Source organism: Cnephaeus nilssonii, assembly GCF_951640355.1.
Source record: "Cnephaeus nilssonii genome assembly, chromosome: 13".
In the NCBI taxonomy this organism is placed as follows: domain Eukaryota; kingdom Metazoa; phylum Chordata; class Mammalia; order Chiroptera; family Vespertilionidae; genus Cnephaeus; species Cnephaeus nilssonii.
Window position 1 is genome coordinate 27956738 of NC_137084.1, and position 23489 is coordinate 27980226.

The 23489-nt window shown below is 41.4% G+C and overlaps 1 protein-coding gene across 1 annotated transcript in view; it reads right to left on the minus strand.

Moving 5' to 3' along the window:
- The window catches only part of NELL1 (neural EGFL like 1), a gene marked incomplete at its 3' end in the record, with an annotated part of 683686 nt that overhangs the window by 344865 nt on the left and 315332 nt on the right, over nt 1-23489 (minus strand). Inside the window, exon 12 of the mRNA XM_079788062.1 lies at nt 4685-4810. Coding sequence (XP_079644188.1) covers nt 4685-4810 — 126 coding nt within the window. The remainder of the gene's footprint in view (nt 1-4684; nt 4811-23489) is intronic.

The following is a 23489-nucleotide window of genomic DNA, read 5'->3' on the forward strand; positions in this document are numbered from 1 at the left end:
GAAAACTGGGGCAGAAAGTGCAGGATGGTGGCCACTGCAGCTGCTCAGCAGGTTGGTGGTACAGGATATGGACAGAAGTGGGCTGACTTAGGACAGGGGATGAAGAGTAGAGTCAACAAGACTGGTGCGTGGTCTGACAGTGGAGGAGCAAGAGGACAAAAGGAATCAAGTATAACGCCTAGCTCAGTGGTCGGCAAACTGCGGCTTGTGAGCCACATGCGGCTCTTTGGCCCCTTGAGTTTTTAGCAAGGGCCAGCTTAGGAGTATCCTAATTAAGTTAATAACAATGTACCTACCTATATAGTTTAAGTTTTAAAAATTTGGCTCTCAAAAGTAATTTCAATCGTTGTACTGTTGATATTTGACTCTGTTGACTAATGAGTTTGCCGACCACTGGCCTAGCTGTTTGGCTCAAAAACTGGGTAGATGGTGCTTTTATTCATTGAGATGGAGAAAAGTGGAAAAGGAGTAGATTTGCAGATGTGGAAGAAAAAAATCAAGAGTTTTGTCTGATACATGTTTAACATAAAATGCCTATGAAATAGCTATGTGTAGATGTCAAGTTGAATCTATGATTCAGAAGCTCAGCAGAAAGATTAAAACTGGATAGAAATTTAAGTGTTATTGACAAAAGTGCTGAAAGTCCTAGGATAGAATGAAGGCATCTAAAAAGAATATAGGAAGACAAACAATCCAATTGAAAAATGAGCAAAGGACCTAAATAGACACTTCTCCAAAGTGGACATACAGAAGGCCAAGAGACATATGAAAAAATACTCAAAGTCACTAATCATCTGAGAGATGCAAATTAAAATGACAATGAGGTATCACCTCATACCTGTCAGAATGGCTATCATCAACAAATGACAAGTGCCGGTGAAGATATGGAGAAAAGGTAACCCTAATACACTGCTGGTGGGAACGCAGACTGGTGCAGCCACTGTGGAAATGCAAGTCTCCACTGTGAAGTTCCTCAAAAAATTAAATATGAAACTTCCATTTGACCCAGTGACCCCACATCTAGGAATATATCCTAAGAAATCAGAAATACCAATCAGAAAGAATATATGCAGCCCTATGTTCATAGCAGCGCAATTTACAATAACTAAGATTTGGAAACAGCCCAAGTGCCCATCAGCAGATGAGTGGATAAAAAAGCTGTAGTACAGCCTGGCCAGAGTGGCTCAGTGGTTGAACATCCACCTATGAACAAGGGGGTCTTGGTTAGATTCCCTACCAGGGCATATGCCTGGGTTGTGGGCTGGATCCCAGGTGTGGGGCATGCAGGCGGTAGCTAATTGATGATCCTCTCCCTCATCACTATTTCTGTCTCTCCCTCCCTCTTCCTTCCTCTCTGAAATCAATAAAAATACAAATTTTTAAAAGCTGTGGTACATTTACACAATGAAATACTCCACAACTATAAACGGAAGGAACTCTTACTATTTGCAACAGTATGGATGTTAAGCGAAATAAGCCAGTCAGAGAAAGATAAGTATCAGATGATCTCATTCATATGCAGAATGTAATGAATGAAATAAACTGATGACCAAAATATATCCAGAGATATAGAAGCATGGCACAGACTGATGAATTTTAGGGGGAAGGTGGAGGGGGGATATTAACTGGGGAACTTATATGCATATATACTAGTACACAGCCCATGGACACAGACAATAGTATGGTGAAGGCCCGGGAGGGGCAGATGTAGGGTGGAGGGTGTCAATGGGAAAAATACAAAACAAAAGGAACATCTGTAATGCTTTCAACAATAAAGATAAATTTTAAAAAATAATATATAGGTGAACAGAGAATGAGTCCATGACAGAGCTTTATGGCATTCTAACCTTTAAAATGGCAACAGAGGGGGGGAAATTGCTAAGGATACTGGGCAGGAGTGACCAGTGAGATAGGAGGAAACTCAGGAGAAATGATGTCTCAAAAGTCAAGAAAGTGATGTGTTTAAAAGAGGAAGGTGTGATCAGCTCTTCTAAATGCTGCTGAGAGACCACAAAAGACTTGGAAAAATGGAGTTCCTGGTGACCTTGATAGATGATGACCTTGACAAATGTAGTCTCCGTGGAGTGATGATTAGGTAGCCTTAAAAGAGAGGGTTGCGGAGGGTATGAGCAGAGTAAATGTCAAGGAGGACAATAACCACAGACAAATTAAGAAGTTTTGCTGTGAATAGAAGCAGAAAATGGGCAGTGAGTAGGAAGGAATCTGGGATCTAAAGAAGTTTTTTGTTTTGTTTTTTAAGAAAAAGATCTTACTCCCAAGTCTATGACTTAAGAAGTCCAAAACCCTCATCCAGGTCTCTGAGGTTCCTGGCAGAATGATGTGGTGAGAGCAATGCATGTGTGTATATGTATATATTGGGGGGCAGGGGAGGGAATAGGAATGGTTACTTTATAACGGTTACCTCTGCCTGAGGTCTCAACAGCCTATACACATGTAAACCATTTCTGTTGCCCACCACATTAACCTGAATTCTACTGAGGGAGGGTCTTACCTAGTACTCAGGCTGAGGAGACATTGCTGGAGGTTTGAGGGTCATGAGGAAGACTTGCATTGCATACTACATAGCAAAACAATGCAAAGACCTCATTACACATTCCTACCCTTAAAAGTCCTTGCCGTTTTTCTTCCACTTGGCAGTCTTCACTGTCCCTCCATCCTCCAGAGAACCCAGCCTTCTGTTTCTCCTCCACCCTCTTGCTTTTCTCTCTTGTATTCAAACTGTTCTGTTCCCTCTCAGACAAAATATACACATACAAACAAAACCAAAAAAGTGCATGCATGCATATGCGTGTGTATATACTTTCCTCCAGAGTGGCCTGGTCTTTTTGAAGGTGGGGGGACAGGTATGCTTGGATCCCCACACCCTGGCCTTTTACTCCAGACAGTACAGTTTCCTCTCCAAAAGTAATTCTGGAGCTAGTTCCTAAAATAATCCATTTTCCATCTGGTGCTCTATCAGCCACCAGACAGAGCACCTGTCCTAGTAGGCATGCAACAAGCAGCAGCTCCTGCCTTCCTTCCTCAGAGAGAAAACAAGGGCAAAGCTGGAATTCTGATGTAATTTCCACAGGGCTTTCCACACAGCAGGGCCTGGGTTAAGGTTTCTTGAGTTATAGGATATGGTGCCGCTGCCTTGGGAGGATATGCACAGGTTCCTTTAGTCTTAAGGTTAAAATAAGTGAAGACATTGATTTACTATTAAAAACAGAAAATAGTCATCTATCACATCACAGATTTGTAGATTGTGTTTGTTTACAGGTCCAAAAGATTTTTGCCCCCTTAAAATGTTTAGATCTCAGCATGTTGTGCTTATATAGTCTCTCTCTCTCTCTCTCTCTCTCTCTCTCTCTCTCTCTCTCTCAACTCTAGGAACTTTTGTTATATTATGTAAAAGAGAGATAAATGAGATTTGGCCTTCTGTGGCCATTAGAAACCTCCATTAATATAAGCTCACCAGCCTCTTAAAGAACAGTAACTTATAAATATACAACAATCCATGACAAAGGTATTTGGACATACAAACATTGCTTCCCTAACTTTTAAAATATATATATATTTTTTACTGATTTCAGAGAAGAAGGGAGAGGGAGAGAGAGAGAAACATCAATGCTGAAAGAGAATGATTGATCAGCTGCCTCCTGCACACCCTCTACTGGGGATCAAGCCCACAACCTGGGTATGTGCCCTGACGGGGAATCCAATCATGCCTTCCTGGTTCATAGGTCAACTGAACCACACCAGTGGCATGGCTGCTTCCCTAACTTGTGCAACTTTTTATTCTTCCCAAAAGGTCACTCAGAATAAAATATATGAAGAAAGGAGTGGCATTCCATTCTCAGTGAAGAATCCAGCTTTTATATGCCAATGTTTTCAGGATTAAGAGAAAGATGCAAGAATCAGAAAAAGGTACAACATGACTAAAATCTTGTGTTCACAGGGCCCTTTTCTTATAGGTTTCAGGCTGCCCATTTAAAGACATTTGACCAAGAGAAGAAAGCCTTAAATTCTTCTACCACCCTTAACCAATTTACCGTTCATGACTCCATATACTAGTATGTGATTGGAAGTACTAGTATATTGGTATTTAAACCAAGTGCCCCACAAAGCCAGCATTACTGTCACAAAGGCACCAACACAGTCCCTGGATTCCCATTTTAGTACTGATCGCCCAGTGATACTGGGAAAAGAGGGAGGGAACTGTGAGTTATCAATCAAAAGTCTTGATTAGATCCCATATGCCCAAACCCTGCCCACCAGGTACTCCTACTTTTCCTTTCAATTTAATCCTAGTCTTTCCCAATGGGAAAACAAAGTTCATTTTCTTAGATGCAAAAACATTTCATTATGATGGAAGGAGAATAGTTTGATACATTTTAGAACTGATGTCTCTAAGTCCCTCAGTGTTACTACAGGCAACTGGGACTTCAACTTCAAATTATGCATCCATGCACACATGCTCACACCCACAGGCAGAAATGCAGGGAGTGGAATTAAATTTTGCAGATAAAATTTCTTTATCACTTTTTTCCCCCTCAAAATGTTAGGGTAAATAATGCAAGAGAAAGACAATTTAGGCAAAAAATAGTACTTAGTACACTTGATGTTAAATGGAACAACACAGATTTGGTGCAGAGAAGGGTTGAATCAGCTTCCTACTGCTCACCAGTACAAGAGAAGTCATCCACGCGAATGTATCCCGGGACACAGTCACAGCGATACAACCCGGGCAGGTTGACACACACGGTATTGGCATGACAGTAATGCATCTTAGCTGCACACTCATCAATATCTGAAAGAGAAAAAAAAAGAAGCAATATTCTGGTTAGTCGAATTATTAAACCAGAGTGAAATCATCTTCTAATGAAATTAGAAGATGTGAATGCTCATTGAAACCAAGAGAAAAAAGCAAGATGCATTAAACACAAACATTTAAGGCAAATTCAGCTGGAGCATTAGATCCAATCTTGAGCAAAAAGTATTTCACAAAAGATGCAAGGTGCCACACAACAGTTAAAAGCCCAAGAAATATAAAGACTAAATGTACTATTATCTCTCACCATCAAGATAGCTTGATTTAATGTCCAAAATCAAATAGTTCTGTGTCCAGTGAGTTGATACTAATTAATATTTATTAGGTATCTACTGCACATGGTATAGCTGTTATCAGCAAGATCAGGGGCATATACCCCCTCCCGCTTGTGTGTCTTACTAAGACATGCTTTAATCCATCTGCTACAAAATGATGGTACAGCCACTTTCTTCCGTGTTGCACTGTGAATACAGATAGCAACTGTTGTCTCATGCAAATTAATGTCTTTCATCTCTTGACTTGGAGATCTATCCCACGTGATAGAACAATGGTCTGATTCAACAACAACAAAAAAAACTTTTTTTCTTTATAATGGAGGTCAGAGCATCACCTTCTTTCTCATAAAACTCCACGATAAAAATTAAAATAGCTTACAAACGTAAATATAGAGTTTAGTCTTTTTCGGAGGTTGTGTTCAAAAATGACTTCATGATCATTTTACTCATACTGCTTCTGTGTGATGGCCGGAGAGAGGGAAAGATATAAACCCAGCATGAGAACCCAAGATAGAAAATGGAGTTCTAGCTCTGGTTCTGTTAGTTACTAGCCTGTGACTTGCACTTAACTACTGTGAGTCTCAGAATCCTCATCAGCTTGCCACATGGGTCAGTTAGGAAACTACTGCTTTATGTCTTTATATACATTATCTAATTTAATCCACATATAATTCCATGAGTGAACTATAACATTACTCCCATTTTAAAATTTATTTATTTTAAGAATAAAAGTATGTATTCTTTTCAATGCTAAAGATCTGTCAGCCTATAAATATTGTGGGGCAATTGAGGGCTGGGAGAATCAGACAGACTTCTGTAACTATAATATAAGAACAAAACAGCAGAAATTAGTTAAATAATTCATGCAATGAACAAAGTGTTCTATCTGTACAATACCATGTACTTCCACTAGTGATCCAGGACAATGCATAATAAAAACAAATGAACAACAGGAATATAAAAACTGTACAAGATAACATCAAGCAAGGGTGTGGAGGGAACTTCCCCAGATATTTGAGATAGGATAGTAACTGCAGAGGAGCATGAGATGGAAGTCAGATCTTTTTGGCAGTCAGGGCATTTGAATTCTTTAACAAGTTGGCTCCTGACATTCCTTAAACATTTTGCTTCACAGTAGAGTGAATATCATGAAAGTCAAGAAGAAAAGTGTCGGGAAAGGTATAATGATCACTTGTGTCACTTGCTGCTATGAAGTTGAATAAAATAAAGGGAGAACTAACCATTGGCTTTGGCAAGCAGTTCACTGCTAATCTTGACCTAATAAGAGTAGTTTGGGGAAAGGAATGGAGCAAAGCTTGACTGGAGTCAATTAAAGAGAAAATGGAATATGAAGGAGCAGAGACAGAAAAACAAGGCAAACCTTTTGAGATATTTTCCCATAAAGAAAAGTTGAGTAGAAGCTGTAGGGAAATATGGAGATGAGAGAGAGTCTTATTCAAAGATGGAAAAGATCACAGCATGATTGTATGTATGCTGTTTGGAATTATTCCATACGAGTGAAGAAAAATGGTGATATAGGAGAGAAAGATCATTGCAGGAGTCAAGTCCAGGACAAGGCAAGAGGAGTTGATCTCCAGTGAAAAAATGGAGCAAGTCATCTTTGCAAGTTTGAAGGCAAGTACTAAGGGAAGAGGCATATTTGGTGGGGGGAATGAAGTGGTTCTTCTTTGCTTGTTTTAATTTTCTCAATAAAATGAGAAGAGGAAGTGACATCTGAGAATTAGGAGAAGGAGAGGAGGTACTGGATGTTTAAGGAAAATGGAGAAGGTATTAAAGATTCATATCGGGATAAGGAAAAGAGAATTTACTAGGGTGTGTAATAGGATGGCTAAGGAGCTACTTGTGATTTTTGGTCATAAATGTTAAGTGAGAGCATTCAGCATGGTTACATGTTTTTCACCAGTCTCATTCAGATAGTTAGGACAAGTGCAGGGCAATTGGAAAGTTATAACCAGAGATAAGGTTTTAGGCAAGTATGAAGAGTAAAAAGAGATACAAGGGAATTGAGTGTGTAAGAAAAGAGGTGATGAGAATGAGGTGCGAGGAACCTCAGCTATTAAGGGGGGAAGTGAAGATATGAAGAAGGAAGAGAGTTGAAATGGACTGGACTACAACACATAGTGGACTCTGTGTTGTACTGCCTAACTATCTTCTCAGAACTAAAGAACAGTCTCCTAATGATCTTCAGCTGTTAGCCTTTCAGAAAAGTAGTCCTTGGTTGAAGAGATATAGCTCACCCCCAGTCACACTCCCATCCTGAGGGTAACCTACAATTAAGACTGGTTCTCCTTTATCTCAAGGATGAATAATTCTAAAGGACTGCCCCAGGTTCAGAGTACTCAATGGATTGAGCTAACTCACCCCTCTACCCTTCCCATCTCCTTTCTCTCACAGGTGTGCATCCCTATAGCACTCCCTGATAAACTTCCTTGTATGTCACCCTCCATTTCATGGGATGCTTCCTGGGGAACCAAATATCTGCAGGAATCCTGATGGAGGCAAGAAATTATCACAGTGAGGGTACTAGAGTGTGTGGGCTGGAAAACTGGGAAATGAAACCACAGAGTAGCATGCTTGGCATTAAGATTTTGTAGGAAATTTAGTTATTGTTGATTACAAGTTCTTTCACATGACTATTGAAGCCTGGAAGAATACATCCCTGTGAGGGTTGGGGAACACCAAGAGAAGTCAGGTACTGAAGGGGGTTGCTGGCATTAATGTTATTCATCAAATACCAGTTTTCCTCCTTCTGGGTACATAATGCAACAGTACTGGCCCCTCCTTTTCAAAGTTAAGCCTGGCTCTATGACTGAGCATGAACATTAATTAGCCCTCTACTAAGCCCCATAGAAGAGTGATGAACAAAATGCCATCATGGACCTCACAGCCTGGAAAAGCACTGAGCAAAACTTGCTAAGTTCTATTGAGAAGTTAAGACTTTTCACCAGGGGGATTTGACCTACTCTTTTTAGGGTCAGAGAAGGATTCTCAATGGAAATGATGCTCCATTTGACACCTCAAATGGAAGTGAAAGAGGAGAGGAATAACATGCCCTACAGAGAAGAATGTTTGAGAAGAATTAGTTAGAGGAAAGGAGTCAGGCCTACTTAAAAAGAAACTGGAAAGATAAGCTGGAGCTGGATCCTGATGGGCTGGGTAAGACATGTGAAGGAGTCTGGACTTTAATCAGGGCAGTGAATGACACGATCCAATTTCTGTTTTTAAAAATATCACTCGGCGGCGGTGAAGAGAATGGATGGGAGCAGGGCAAGCTGAAGGCTAACTCACATTGGTATTTTACTCAGAGAAACAGCCACACTGAACTGCATCTCATTCTGCTGGGATGCCCAGCCATTCTTAAAGATGAAAAATGAGTCAGGACTTGCCTTAGAGGCAATTCAATCTTCAGCCCATGGGCCTCCACTGCCAACCAAGCTGCTGACTACAATGAATGTTTCCCTGTCACGACCCTCATCAGCTCCTCCCAGAGGGAAACCCTGGCTCATTTCCCCCAGGCCACTGGCTAACTGCTGAGAGGTGTCTGCCTCATCTAGATTGGAAGGAGTTGCTTGGCTCTAACAAGCTTATTTTCATTCCAACAGCCAAGCCATTTCCTTGTTTCACAGGACTCTAAGGCTTTGAATCAAAATATTTTCAAAAACTAGACGAGGAGATGGTTAGACAAACCCAGAGAGAATTTCTCACATAGGTTTATCCAACTCCTGCTCTCTGCAGGTTGCCGAGGCCACCCTCCACCCCCACCAGACACCCCTGCTGCTCTTCTATGTCTCTGAGTAGGTTTGTCTTCAGTTCATACCACTGGTAATTCTGGCTCTTGCATATCTGGTAGTTTCCTGGTGGCAGTCCAGAAAGAGACAGCACCAAAATAAAGCAGGAAAGTTGACAAATGTACCAGAAAATTAAACTGTCACAACCTTATCATTGTTGCTTATCTCCCATGATGTAACCACCAGATATAAAAACTACTTCCTGGTATAAATGAGGCAGAGAGGAGAAAGAAAATGTGGGAGCCATCCAGCTGGGCCCTGGTGACAAGATGGTGGGAAAAAGGAAGAAACTGACAACTTCCTGGGCAGTTTTGGGGGATGGGGAAGGGATGGAAATGGGGATGGGAAGGGAGGTGGAGGCGGGGGGATAGGAGTGGAGAGGGAGAAAGGGAAAGGAAGGGGGAAAGGGAGGGGCGAGGGAGGGGGTAAGAATATGAGGAGGAGAGGTGGATGGAGTGGTAACACATTTGCCAAAAGATTGTCTCTCCATCCTCAGGGAAAGGCACACCCTGCAGACAGTTTCAATAGGACTCAAGAGTGCTTCAAAAGCAAAACTGATTACAGAGAGAATCAAAACAGAATTGATGGCTTCAGAGAGCTGGGATACCCTGAGAAAACAATCTTGAGAAATAGTGAACAACTGAGCTTGTAAAAATGAGCCTGGGACAAATACTGCTTTTGGTTCACAGACAAAACATTCTGAAAGATAACAAATAATTACAAACAAAGACAACAACAACAAAAATCAGAATTCCCTAATGAAAGAATAAGCTGATGCTCAGAAACAGAGAAACGGGGTTGGCCCAAAACAATGAGGACTTTATAACCACAGCCCTGAGAAGCCACCTGACCTTTGCCCAGATGCTGAGAGTACTCTTCCTAAAGCCATCTCTCTCTCTCTGACAATGGTCTCTGCCAGTGTGATAATCACCCAAAAGCCAGGAGGCCAGAAGAGGCTAAGCCCTGGGCTGAACCTCAAGGTGGGAGTTGAACATGCTCAAGTTCAGGCTCAAAATAAAGGTCTGAATCAGTGGAGGAAGCTTTTCTAAGAAGAACTACAGTTTACATGACATCTACTTGAAGGATACTCAATTAAGAGCTGTCATTTCTCAATATCAGACACGATGCCTCATTCATGTACAATCTCATCCCTCCATTTATTCTTCATGACTACTGTAGGAGGTAGGTTTCCCCATGTCGTGATGAGGAAACCGAAGCTCATGGATTATTAGGTCACTTGCCCAAGACATGTAGTCAGTAAGCATAACAGCCTAGGATTGAATCTGCACAGTCTGACCCAAAGTTGGCATTGTTTTTACTGTGCCAGTTCTGATCCTCAATAATATTTCAATCCTATGACTTTCAGATAATCTGATGCTGTTGCAAAGTATATGGAAGCAATGCTATCTCCCAATTCTATGTCCATGAGCTGGTCATAACATCTGTTCTGGAATAATGCTCTTTGTTAAATGCCAACATTATCCCATGCACCTCTGCTTCTTCGGCTCTTTTAAATCAATCCTAATGCTTTCACACTTTGAGCTCCAGTCACCCAGCTCCCCCAAACAAGTAGCAGTATTCTGCTCCCAGCTGGAACCCACAGCATGATACAGTCTCTACTCTGGTTGCTTGAGACTACCAAGTGCCTCCTATTGGATTAGAAACTAGAGACAAAAAGGCCTGTTTTGTTTGTTTGTTTGTTTTTTTCATTAAATTTTGTTAGAGAAACTCCTGTAAACCCCACTGCAGCATATATCAGCTCAAGTATAATGGGACTCAAACTGTGATTCATTCATATAGATTGCTTGTCACCTTTGAAATATTAGAGCCCATCTTCTGGTGGTCTTTTGAGGTAATAAAAATACAAGATTTATGTCCCTACCCAAGATGGTGAAGAATTTTGTTTTGTTTTAAAAGGGTATACTTATGGACTTTAAAATGAAACTTGATGTGGCGTAATGATTCTTCACGTATCACCAGCCTCCATCTGCATAAGAGAATTTACAGCACACACAGACCCCAATTTGGCATCATCATTAAATTTGAGACCAGTGTCTGGTTGCAAAGGGAGAAGCAAACGCAAAGAATTATCTTAATAAAATGATGTGATCTACTCAGGCTTATTCATAAGAATTACCTAGAAAAAGGCACCCATGGAGGCTAGAACCAGGGAGGCAGAGTTGGAGATTGGGATGCCCCACTCCCTGTGCACAGTTAAAAAGGAAACAAAGTAGGGAAAGAAAACCAATATATATCGAGACCACTATGTGCCAAGCACTGTATCTCATCTCTTTACTCCCAACCATCCCATGGCCTGGCATCAGAAACTACATGTACAGGACCTAGAATTTCAACCCAGGACTATGTGACTCCAAACAAACTTGTTCCACTCTGACTATTGGACCAGGAGCATTGGATTAACAGTCCAGATTCAAGTTCTATTCTTGCTTTCTCTATTGGCTAACTGAAGTACTGAGCAATCCAATCACTTCTCATATCAAGATATCAGTTTTCCTATTGGTAAAATGAGGGAGTTGAGAGCATCTAAATAGCCCCAGGTTCTAAAGTTCATGATGCATTTAAGTTTCTCTGCCTATTTATCATAAAGCCTGACTGCCTCTGAAGCAGTGTCTCTTGAACTGCCCCTTCTCCCTCTGTTTTAAGGAGTTCAAAGATGATCCAAGTGCCTTTCCCAAATACAGGTCCTGGAAAATACTACCAAGACAATCTGAGTCTTCACACTGTTTCTTGATACCTTTGTCAACTGAATTGGCATCTACGCTGAAAATAAGGAGCAGCTATGGCTAGCAAACAGATATGCACACAAAACCAATGGGCAAGTTCTCTGTGAATCAATAAGAGAAATTACAGAACAATTGTGCCAGACTTTTATCTCCTGACTGCAGAAACTATCCTACATAATAAAAAGGCAATATGCAAATTGCATCACTCCGCTACGCCCATGATTGGGCCAGCTGGAGGCGCAGGGGGCGGGACTCAGGGTGGCCGATTGGCTGGCGGTAGGAGCGGGGGCGGGGGGGGGGCGGAGGCGGGGACTCGCGAGTCCCCAACCCCCACTCCTCCCGCCTGCCTAAACGGCCGATGCTGCGGAAGGACCCATGCGGCTGGAGGAAGACGCTGGTGGCAGAACTCGGGGTGGCCGATTGCGTGGCTGCCGGCACCAGTTTTCCGCCAGCAGCAGTTTTCCTCTGGCCACCCGCCCGATCGGAGCACCTCCCGATCGAAGTTCCTCTCGGGGTAGCCGATCGCGCTGGTGGGAGGCGCTCTGATCGGCGGGTGGCCAGAGGAAAACTGCTGCTGGGGGAAAACTGGTGCCGGCAGCCAGGTGAAAGTCTATTGCACGAAACTTCGTGCAATGGGCTTCTAGTGAGTTATAAAAACATGGTGGCCTGAACAGTAGTTTGTCATGTTAGAACTATCAATACTTTCTATCTGTGTCATACCGCATATTTTTGAAAGTCAGGGCCCATATGATCTCTGATTTGTAACTTACAAAAATCCAGTGAAATAAACAAGATCTGTATTATGATGCCCCTTTTAAGGTGATAAAATGGAGGCCCAGAAAAGATAGAAATAGAGGCCCAAGGGACCCAGATAATCAAAGAGCTAGTAATAGAATCAAGGGCTTCAAACTCTGGAATCCATGCTTTAGCCAATGATCTACGCTTCTCTACAATTATAACTTTCTTCCTAAAGCTAGGGGAGAAAACCCAAATGCCTACAGAGTTAGATAGAAGATATACATGTAAAATATGTCCCTTCCACAAATAAGGTGTCTCTGTTTTTCTTAAAACATATCCCTCTTCCTCTCCCTCACTTTCCTTCTCTATTCTTCCAAGAACAAAGAAATGGTTCTCTCTTATAAGGGAAAAGGCACAGCACAAGGCCTATGACACATGGCAAGTGACAAGAAGCCTCGGTGGCAAAAGAAAATAGAAAGAGTCTGCATTGCAGAAAACTAGAGCTCTGCTTTAATAATGCCATGAAGAAGCAATAAGAGATATCATATGGAGGGATCCAAGATGGCTGCCGATGGGATGGCAAGCTGCAAGATAATGTGTGAGTGAAAGAATGAGAGTATGTGGATGTGCAGGGGGTGTCTGTATTTGTGAGTGAGGGACAATTATATTCCAAGGAATTGTTGGGGACTGCCGGACTGGGCTCCCCTGGCTGGGCAGCCTCTACTGCTGCTGAAATCTCTCCTGGAGCAGCCAGTTCTGCAGCAGAGACTGTGCCATCTTGAAGGGGAGAGTGGCGGTGATCTGAAGTCCAGCCTTACCTTCAACCAGGGACCTCAGATACATCCCAGGACCCTACAACCACAACCCTCAGGGATGAGCTGCCTCAGCTGCAAACCCCGGAACACCAAGACTCCAGCCTCTCCAACCATGGGTGTCTAGAAAGTCTGTCCAGGAGGAGACAAAGCAGTGCGAATACGCGGACAAGCCCTGTGCCTTCTCACAGAGCAGAGAGAAGGAACAGCTGAATCAATTAATACCCACCCAGAATTGGCGAATTAAACATAGATCAGGGATATCGCCTAGGGCTGTGGTTGGCAAACTGCGGCTCGCGAGCCACATGTGGCTCTTTGGCCCCTTGAGTGTGGCTCTTCCACAAAATACCACGGCCTGGGCGAGTCTATTTTGAAGAAGTGGCGTTAGAAGAAGTTTAAGTTTAAAAAATTTGGCTCTCAAAAGAAATTTCAATCATTGTACTGTTGATATTTGGCTCTGTTGACTAATGAGTTTGCCAACCACTGGCCTAGGGAAAGGTGAGATCTGGGATCCAGGTGAGGGAGAAACGCGCACAGCAGAAAGGAAAGTCTCAAAGGAAGACTGTGCCCCACAAAATCCGCAGCTGCTGGGGTCAGTGTAACTCTTGAAGGTGGAAGGGGGTCCACAGGGATGCTGGCAGAAAGGGACTATAGAAATTAACCCACAGCAGGGCTGGACCCAGAAAGGCAGCCTGAAGATCTACCAGTATAATGGCTGCGGAGTGCCAGGGGAAAAAGACGTGAGTCTACATACGTCCTGTGGCCCTTTTTTCTTCTTCTTCTTCTTCTTTTCTTTTTAAATCCTTGCTTTTGATTGCTAAGTCTAGTACATAGGATCTTCTAATTAAAAAACACTCACCAAGACTGCAGGGGAAGGCTGTTTTTGTAGAACCTAGGGTTCAGAGTATGGAGAGATGAGCAGAAAACCAGCTCTAGGGCAGTCTATTCCCTCAACCTAGTATTGAGTGCTGCAGGGAAAGCAATCTAAACACTGGGTAGAGGAGGGGCCTTTTAGCGCCGGATATCAATACAGAAACAGTGCCACCCAAGGGTTGTATCAGAAATTGACTCTTGTGTAAACACAACTAAAGGCAGGCTGAGAAACAAAAAGCTCCCGACTGCTTGAAAACAGGATTGTAGCTTATGACACTGAGGAGTGGTGGAGTGCAGGGAACTTCAATAATATGCTATCTACCTGACAGGAAACAGACCTGCCAAGAAGAACAGTAGAGGAAGTGAATGACTTTCACTACTTCACATTTTTATTTTTTATCTTTTACTTGAGAAACTAAATTTTTTCTCACTTGATTTTACTTTTTATTATATTTTTATTTTAATTATTATTACTACTATTATTTTACCTTTTTAAGTTTTATTTTATTTTTTATTTATTTTATTTATTTTGGGATTAGTGTTCTACATTTTATTTTTCCTTTGGCATTATTTTACTCTATCTCAATTTTTCCTTTATGCCAATGCTCTCTTCCTCACTTTCCCCTTTTGTTCTGTTTCTCTTACCCTGTTCTTGCTTTAGTTTTTCTCTATCCTTTCTATTTACTCCCTGTTAAAAATTGATCTTACTGATATATCTAATTTCTGCTCCCCTGCTCCAAGTCCACACACACTTCTCTATTCTCTTTCATCACTATCCAAATTTTCTTTCTCTTCCTTTTTTTTTTCTTTTTCTTTCTATCTGTCTTGTTGTTGTTTGTTTGATTGTTGATTAGTTTGGATTTTATTGCTTTTTGTTCTTCTTGTTTTATTTTGTTTTTTTACTTATGTTTTTCCTCTCCTCACTTGTTCTCTTCCCTACTAATAGCTTAACTAATTCCAATCACAAACTCAGTCCTATCTACTCTCTATTCTCCTTTTCCAATAATAAATGAATATATAGATAGATTAAAGAAGGGGAAAAGATAGATGATATAGATATAGATATAGATATAGATATAGATATAGATATAGATATAGATATAGATATATAGATTATATAGATATAGATATATATAATTTTTTGTATATATACTTTAATAGTATATCCCACTCCTAGGATTATATCCCAAGAAACCAGAAACGCCAATCAGAAAGGATATATGCACCTCTATATTCATAGCAGCACAATTTACAATAGCTAAGATTTGGAAACAGCCTCGGTGCCCATCAGCAGATGAGTGGATTAAAAAACTGTGGTACATCTATACAATGGAATACTATGCCACAATAAAAAAGAAGGAACTTTTAACATTTGCAACAACATGGATGGAATGGAGAACATTATGCTAAGCGAAATAAGCCAGTCAGAGAAAGATAAATATCACATGATCTCGCTCATATGTGGGATATAATGATCAACATAATTTGATGAACTAGAATAGATCCAGAGACAAATGGTAGGGGAGGGGGAGTTTAGAAAGCAACCAAAGGACTTGTATGCATGCATATTAGCATAACCAATGGACATAGACACTGGAGTGGTGGGAACTTGCCCAGTGTGGGAATGGCTGAGGGGCAGGGGAGGTCAATTGGAAATAGGAGACATATGTAAAACTTTAGACAAGAGAGAGAGAGAGAGAGAGAGAGAGAGAGAGAGAGAGAGAGAGAGAGAAGAGAAATATCATCTGAACAGCATTTACTCTGTGCTAGACATAGTTTTAAGTGTTTCACATACATTAACTAATTCAGTACTCATAACTCTATGACGTACATATTACATATAATCATCTCTAATTACAGGTGAGGAATGAGAGACATAGACAATATAGTACATTGCCTAAGGTCACATAGTCAGGAGGTGTACCTGGATGGCCAGAACATGAACTCAGGCAGCATGGCTCCAAGGTCTCTGTACGCTTCACCCTATAGCATTTCCTCGCAGGAATTGTGAGCTAGATCTTTGATCTTTCTAGAGAAGTTGCATTGATTTAATTTTTTTTTAAATATTGGCTCCATTTTAGTCAAACATTTTGAGTTTTTTTCTTTGTTGAGATAATTTACATACCATGCAACTCACTCATTTTAGAACAGTGAATTTTAGAACATTTTCATGACCTCAAAAACAAACCTGTACCCTTTATATATTACCCTTAGTCCCCAAATTCCTCATCCCACCCAGCCCAAGGCAACCTGGAAACTACTTTCTGTGGAGGCTGAGTGTGTGTTTTTTTATTGAATTTATTGGGATGACAATGCTGGTTAACAAATTTGTACAGGTTTTTCATCTGTATACTGTACTGTGTGTTCACCACCAAAGTCAAGTCTCCATCCAACACCACTTATCCCCCCTTTACTCTCCTACATTTTTCACCAAGCAAAACAGATCTGTGTATCAGACTCAACGCATGATGTCTGTGCCTTAAAGCATGTCATCACAAGGAGCTGCAATGGGCAAAGAGAGAGGAAAAGAATGGGACGGAGAGGGGAAGGGAGGAAGGAAAAGTGGATGGATGAAGAAAGGGAAGGGAAGGCTAAAGAATGGAAAGGACAAGAAAGAAAGAGAATGAAAAGTAAGGTGAAGCAAAAAGAAGACAACAAAATAGAAGAGGAGAAAAATTATGAGACAATCTAAGCATGTAACTGCATAACTTGTATGGACTGAATTTACATAGTTCCCCAGATTCATATATCAAAGCCCTAACTTCCAATGTAATGCTACTTGGAGATGGGTCTTTCAGGAGGTGATTATACTGAGATAATGTCATGAAAGTGGTGCAATCATGATGTGATTCCTGCTCTTATGAGAAGAAACCACAGAGCTTGCTCCTCCTTTCTCTCTACAATGTAAGGACACAGGGAGAAGGCAACCCTCTGTAAATCAGGAAGACAACTTTCACCAGAACCCCACCATATTGGCACCCTGACCTCAGACTTCCAGACTCCAGAATTGTGAGCTAATACATGTCTGTTGTTTAAGCCTAGGAGTCAATGATATTTTGTTATGGTAGCCCAAGCTGACTAATACAGGTGGGGCAAAAGTAGGTTTCCAGTTGTTCATATGGAAAATCCTATCTAATAAAAGAGAAACATGCAAATTAACCATCTCTCTGCTACACCCACAAGCCACGCCCACCAGCCAATCAGGAAAGGGTATGCAAATTAACCCAACCAAGATGGCTGTGGCCACAGAGCGAGCAGGAGGCTTGGGTTTCCCCGGCAATGGAGGAAGCCAAGCTTCAAGCACTGGCTGGCCCTGGCCTCTGCTCAAGTCTACAAAGTTTCAATTATAGAAGATAAATAAATCCTAACAAAAATGGTGGCAGCCATGGAGCTGCAGAGAGCAGGAGGCTTGAGTTGCCCCTGTCAATGGAGGAAGCCAAGCTTTCTGCCTGCCCTGACCTGCCCTGGCCTCCGCTCAAGGCAACAAAGTTTCAATTATAGAAGATAAATAAATCCCAGATACCAGGGCCTCCACTTGGGTCACCGGGGGGCGTGGCCAGCCTGCAAACCACCACAAGCCCCTCACCCAGGCTGCCTCACACCCCAAGGGAACCCCCACCCTGATCCGGGATACCCTTCAGGGCAAACCAGCTGGCCCCCACCCATGCACCAGGCCTCTATCCTATCTAATAAAATAGTAATATGCAAATTGACTGTCACTCCAACACACAAGATGGCTGCCCCCATGTGGTCAAATATGACTACCCCCATGTGGACACAAGATAGCCGCCACAAGATGGCCAGCAGGGGAGGGCAGTTGGGAGGGACCAGGCCTGCAAGGGAGGGCAGTTGGGGGCGATCAAGCCTGCAGGGGAAGGCAATTAGGGGTTACCAGGCTGGCAGAGGAGGGAAGTTGGGAGCAACCAGGCCTGCGGGGAAGGGAAGTTGTGGGGGACCCAGGCCTGCAGGGGAGGGCAGCTAGGGGCAATCAGGCTGGCAGGGGATTGGTTAGGGGGTGATCAGGCTGGCAGGCAGAAGCAGTTAGGGGCAATCAGGAAGGCAGGCAGGTGAACAGTTGGGAGCCAGCAGTCCTGGATTGTGAGAGGGATGTCTGGCTGCCCATTTAGGAGTCCTAGATTGGAGAGAGTGCAGGCTGGGCTGAGGGACACGCCCCCCCATGCACGAATTTTGTGCACCGGGCCTCTAGTAATATAATAATTAATAATACAAGAATAAAAGAATAAATTCTGGGTTTCACATACTCACAACTGGAAACCTACTTTTGCTCTACCCTGTATAATAACCCTTTAAATTTATCTGTTGCCTGGTGAAATGGATTTTTACATCATCTTCTAAGATGTGTATCAAACAAACATGTTGCCCGCCAGATCAAATATTTGCAGATTAAAAATGCAAATAACCTTTTTGGTCCTCTCATGCATAGTAAAGAAGCATTCTTATACAAGGTTAAAAACACCATAAGGAAGAAGTTAGATTGTTGCTTTTCTGACATTTTTAAAGTATTTTCCAAATATATAACTAGTCAGATATTTGGAAATCCATGCTAAGATGTTTTTTTCTCCCTGAGAGGTTCAATTGCAAAGTCAAACAGTACTGTCATAAAGTAACACACCTCTTTGTGCCAATGAGAATCCCAGTATAGGAATTTCTAGCTGACATTGAAAAAGCATCATAACCACCACTCCATAACTTTCTTCCCAGCCTGGAATTTCTGCCCTTGGAGAGTCTCCATAAACTGATGCAGAAAGTCTACCAGGAAAGAGGCATGCTGGGTGACAGGTGATTACAGCAGCTTTGGCCTTAGATTGTGCCCCACCCTATTTGAATCTACCAGTGTCAGAACCCCCCTTCAGCCACTAGTACCAACACGGGTACTAATTGCCTCCAAAAAGGACCAAGGTTTTCTCATGAGATGTGACTTAGACCAATCGAAGAACACAATGGAAGTTCAGAAGCTAGGATGGTCTTGTCTTCCCTACAATTGGAAAAGGAAAATCAAGGTACATTTACACAATAGAGTACTATGCAGCCATAAAAAATAAGGAACTCTTACCTTTCGCAATAGCATGGATGGACCTGGAGATTATTATGCTAAGCAAAGTAAGCCAGACAGAGAAAGACAAGTATCACATGATCTAACTTATATGTGGAATATAATGAACAAAATAAATGGGCAAACAAAATAGAGCCAGAGGCATGGATACATGAAATGGACTGACAGATGACAGAGGGAAGGGATGTGTGGGGAGAACTGGGTGAAAGAAGGTGTAGATATTAGCCAAAGAACATACTAGTAAATGCATAATCCATGAACACAGACAACAGTGTGGTGAAGACCAGGAGAACAGGGTGGGGACTGGGTGGATGTGGGTAAAGGGGTGGGAGGCAGGGGGAATGGGGATATCTGTAATAGTGTCAAAAATCGAAAGAAAAGAAAGAAAGAAAGAAAGAAAGAAAGAAAGAAAGAAAGAAAGAAAGAAAGAAAGAAAGAAAGAAAGAAAGAAAGAAAGAAAGAAAGAAAGAAAGAAAGAAAGAAAGAAAGAAAGAAAGAAAGAAAATGTCGTGCTATCAGAAAAGAAGAAAGAGCGCTATTGAGAAACTGCTGGATTCCACAGGCAGAAAAGGTTCCAAAGGTGAATGGGAAGTGGTCCTTGCCTCTTGACTTTTATTCTAAGTGCAAAAAGCCAGAGCATGCAGAAGCTATGCTAATCCAGCAGAGAGGCAATCACATGGCATGAAACTTGAAAGTGCATTCCATGTTCTCCTAGAGATATTAGAGGCTAATTCCAACAAAGGGGACTGGAGAAGGATTTACCCAGAAGATTTTTGTTTTGAGTCTTGGGAAGGCAAGAAAGATACCTTCATAACATGTTGATGTCCTTTGCTTATTACTTTTATTGAACTGGGCAAATCTCCCTTCTCCCACCAGCTTTCTTAAGATATAATTGTTATATAATACTGTGTAGTTTAAAATATATAATGTGTTAATTTTGATATGCCTATATATTGTAAAATTATTACCATCATATCCTTAGCTAACAACTTCATCGTTTTACATAACTACTAGTTCTTTTTGTGGTGATAAGATTTAAGATCTGCTCTCAAATATATAATAGAGTATTATTATCTATAATCACCATGCTACACATTAGATCCCCAGAACTTACTCATCTTATAACTAAAAGTTTGTACTCTGACCATCAATCCATCATTAGATCAATGGATAAAGATGATGATGATGATGATGATGATGATGATGTGTGTGTGTGTGTGTGTGTGTGTGTGTGTGTGTGTGTGTGTGTAGTGGAACATATTATTCAGCCATAAGGAAGAAAGAAATCCTGACATCTGTGATAACATAATGGACCCAAGGGCATTATGTTAAATGAATAAGCCAGACAGAGAAAAACAAATACCGTATGATACCACTTACATGCAAAATATTTTTAAAAAAACACACAGATTGGTGGACTGGGGGTGGGGAAAATGGGGAGATATTGAGCACCTATTCTTTCACTTTTCTAAGATAAAGGAAAGCCAGCTGAGAGTGAATGATATAGGAGAGAGCAACACTCCCAGCAAAGCCATCTATGTCCTCTATCAGTTGCAAGTATTAACACGTTAAGCACCCATACAGTCATTGGTGACTGACATTATACTTTCCATCCGGAAGACAAAACAGGCTGAGCGCTTAACGTGTTAATCATAATCATAGGTAGCATTTGCTGATCACTACTATGAGCCATGTTTTAAGTACTTCACATGTTTTAATTCATTATATCTTCCTAAGTACCATACAAGTAGGTATATATAAATATGCTTTTTATTTTATGGAGCCCCAAGAAGTTAACTAGCTGAAGATTACCTCAGGGAATATGAATTTGGTATCTACTCTATTCTGTCTCTTTATAAGACCACCTTAGCTTCCCCACTCTCAATAAGAATACCCACATTCCTTGGTTAATTAAATAGCAATTTCCTGTAGTCACTTGGTCGAATCATTCACTCACCACTTCCTCCACACAGTCAAAATAAAGTGTACAGGCTTTAGTCTTTTAAAAATAAATGATTTGTTGCTGGAAGTTTAGACCTGATTCACTATATCATCAAATTAACCAGTAATTAAATACACCCAACTCCAAAATACACAAACAAACAAGGGCCTGTGGACCAATGAGCAGGTAGGTAGTGAGCACTACCTGGATTCAATAAAACCAGGTCCTGTCTTCCAACACCTGTATGATGAATGATGACCAGTGGAATGGAATGTACCCAGGAAATGAGCTCCTTCTCTGTGCTTCCCCACCTGGAGAGATTCCTTAGGTAAAAAAAATCATCTTGAATTGAAATCAACATTATTCCCAATTCCAGATCCTTATACATCTGACTGAATCCATGGACTCTAATATAAAAACCAAACCCATAAAGTGTCTAAGCTGGTCCTTCAAATTCACCAAGTCCAGATGCCAATGCACTGTGATTGTTGAGAAAATGAAAATGAATGAATGGCGAGAAAATAGGGAAAAAATTAACACAGAATAGTAAGTAACCCATTTTCTTCTGAAAAAAAAAAAAAAAAGAAAAGAAAAAACAGCAACAATCTAATTGTGGACTGGAAAACACCATTCAAAAGGTGGAAAATGTAACAGAATCTGGTTCCAAACAACCCACTGTGTGTTTTTTTTTAACTATTTTGAAACAGAGGAACCCTTTCAAAAACAGTAATAGCTAACACTTGTACAGCACTTACTAAAGACCACGTATTGCCCTACATATATTGCCATTTAATCCTCAAAAAACCCTTTGAAGCAGGTACTGTTTTATAACATCCCAAGTCTACAAATAAGGAAACTGAGACATGGAGACTAAGCCACTTGCCCAAGGTCACAAAAGCGATTAGGGGCAGAGCCAGAACTCCAGGCCAGGCAGACCTGGCTCCCAATGTGAAGCCTTACTCTCCACCCCACGCTCTCTCACCCAGAGTGACCTCACCCACAGAAGTCAGCAACTAGCTCTTAGGGGAGTAAATGAATCTCAGATATTATAAACAGTTTGCTATTCTCCAAAGGGCCACAGTCCATGAACATATATATAGTGTATATGTGGCATTAAAATTTCATGGGGGAGAGATAAGGGAAAAGTGTCTGAAAGATATCTTAGGCAGGTGATAATGAAAGAGAGATCAAGAAAAAACTGAACTGCGTCTATCTGAAATAACATCTAACGTGGAAGCTCAGTTTGTAAAATAGAATTAAACAGAGGCTACGGTACAGTAAAGGCTCAGGAACACGGTTGGGATGGAGTGGAAAAAGAACAGTCCACAGTTAGCTATTGTGAATAATGTTATAAGGAACAACGGCATAGGTCCAAGTACCCATTCAAGTCCCTGCTTTCAATTCCCTGAGGTATATATCTAAGATTGGGATTGTGGTGCCAGCTGGTAATTCTAGTTTACATTTTTAAGGAACTACCAAACTGTTTTCTAATTCCCAGGGTCTGGGAGGAGGGAGGAATTGGCAGTAAATGCTCAATGGTTACAGGATTTCTGTGGGGTGATGAGAAAGTTCTGGAAATAACAGTGATGATGGCTGCACAACATCGTGAATGTAATTAATGATGCTGAGTTGTAGACTTACTAATGGCTACAATGGCAAATTTTATGTTATAGATATTCTATCACTAATGGTAAAATAGTGTAGTATACCCAAAATCATTGATTTGTGCACTTTAAAACATTGAAGTATATTTCAATAATGCTTTGTTGTTGTTTAAAAAAAATGGGAGCAGGGGAATAATCGCAAGTTGGTATTCTCTTTCCTGAGAGGAGAAGAAAGGTGTGCCCGTGAGAATCTGAATGCCATGAAGCCTGAAAACAATGTGACCGATCTCAATTCAAATCCTAGCTTTCCTGCCAATTTGTGTCACTCCGGGAAAATTACCTGATGCTTCTGAACTTGGACTCCCACATCTTGCATGCTGACTCTGCTCTCAGGTGCTCAGGTGGCCAGGAACTATGCTGGGTGACTGGGTCAAAGACATGAGGTCAGTGTGGTCATGACCTCCACAGTGAATAAGAGAAGCCACAGGAATAAACAAAGGAAGAGGGACACTGAAGTTGAAGGAAGAAATATGCAGGGAAGAGTCACAAGGAGGTAATGAGCAATTCTGTCTAGCGAAGGGCATGATATGAGCTGTAATTAAAGATGAGGGAATGTTGACAAGATTGAAAAGGGAGAAGGCACAGAATGGGAAGGAAAGGAGTCCCTGGAAAAAGAAAAGACACAGGACAGGAATTGGATGCAACTGTGGCTGTGACTTCACATAACTGGAAGGTGTTGTTAGGAACCAGACAAAACTCGGGACAGCATAAAGGAGGTGAGCACAGG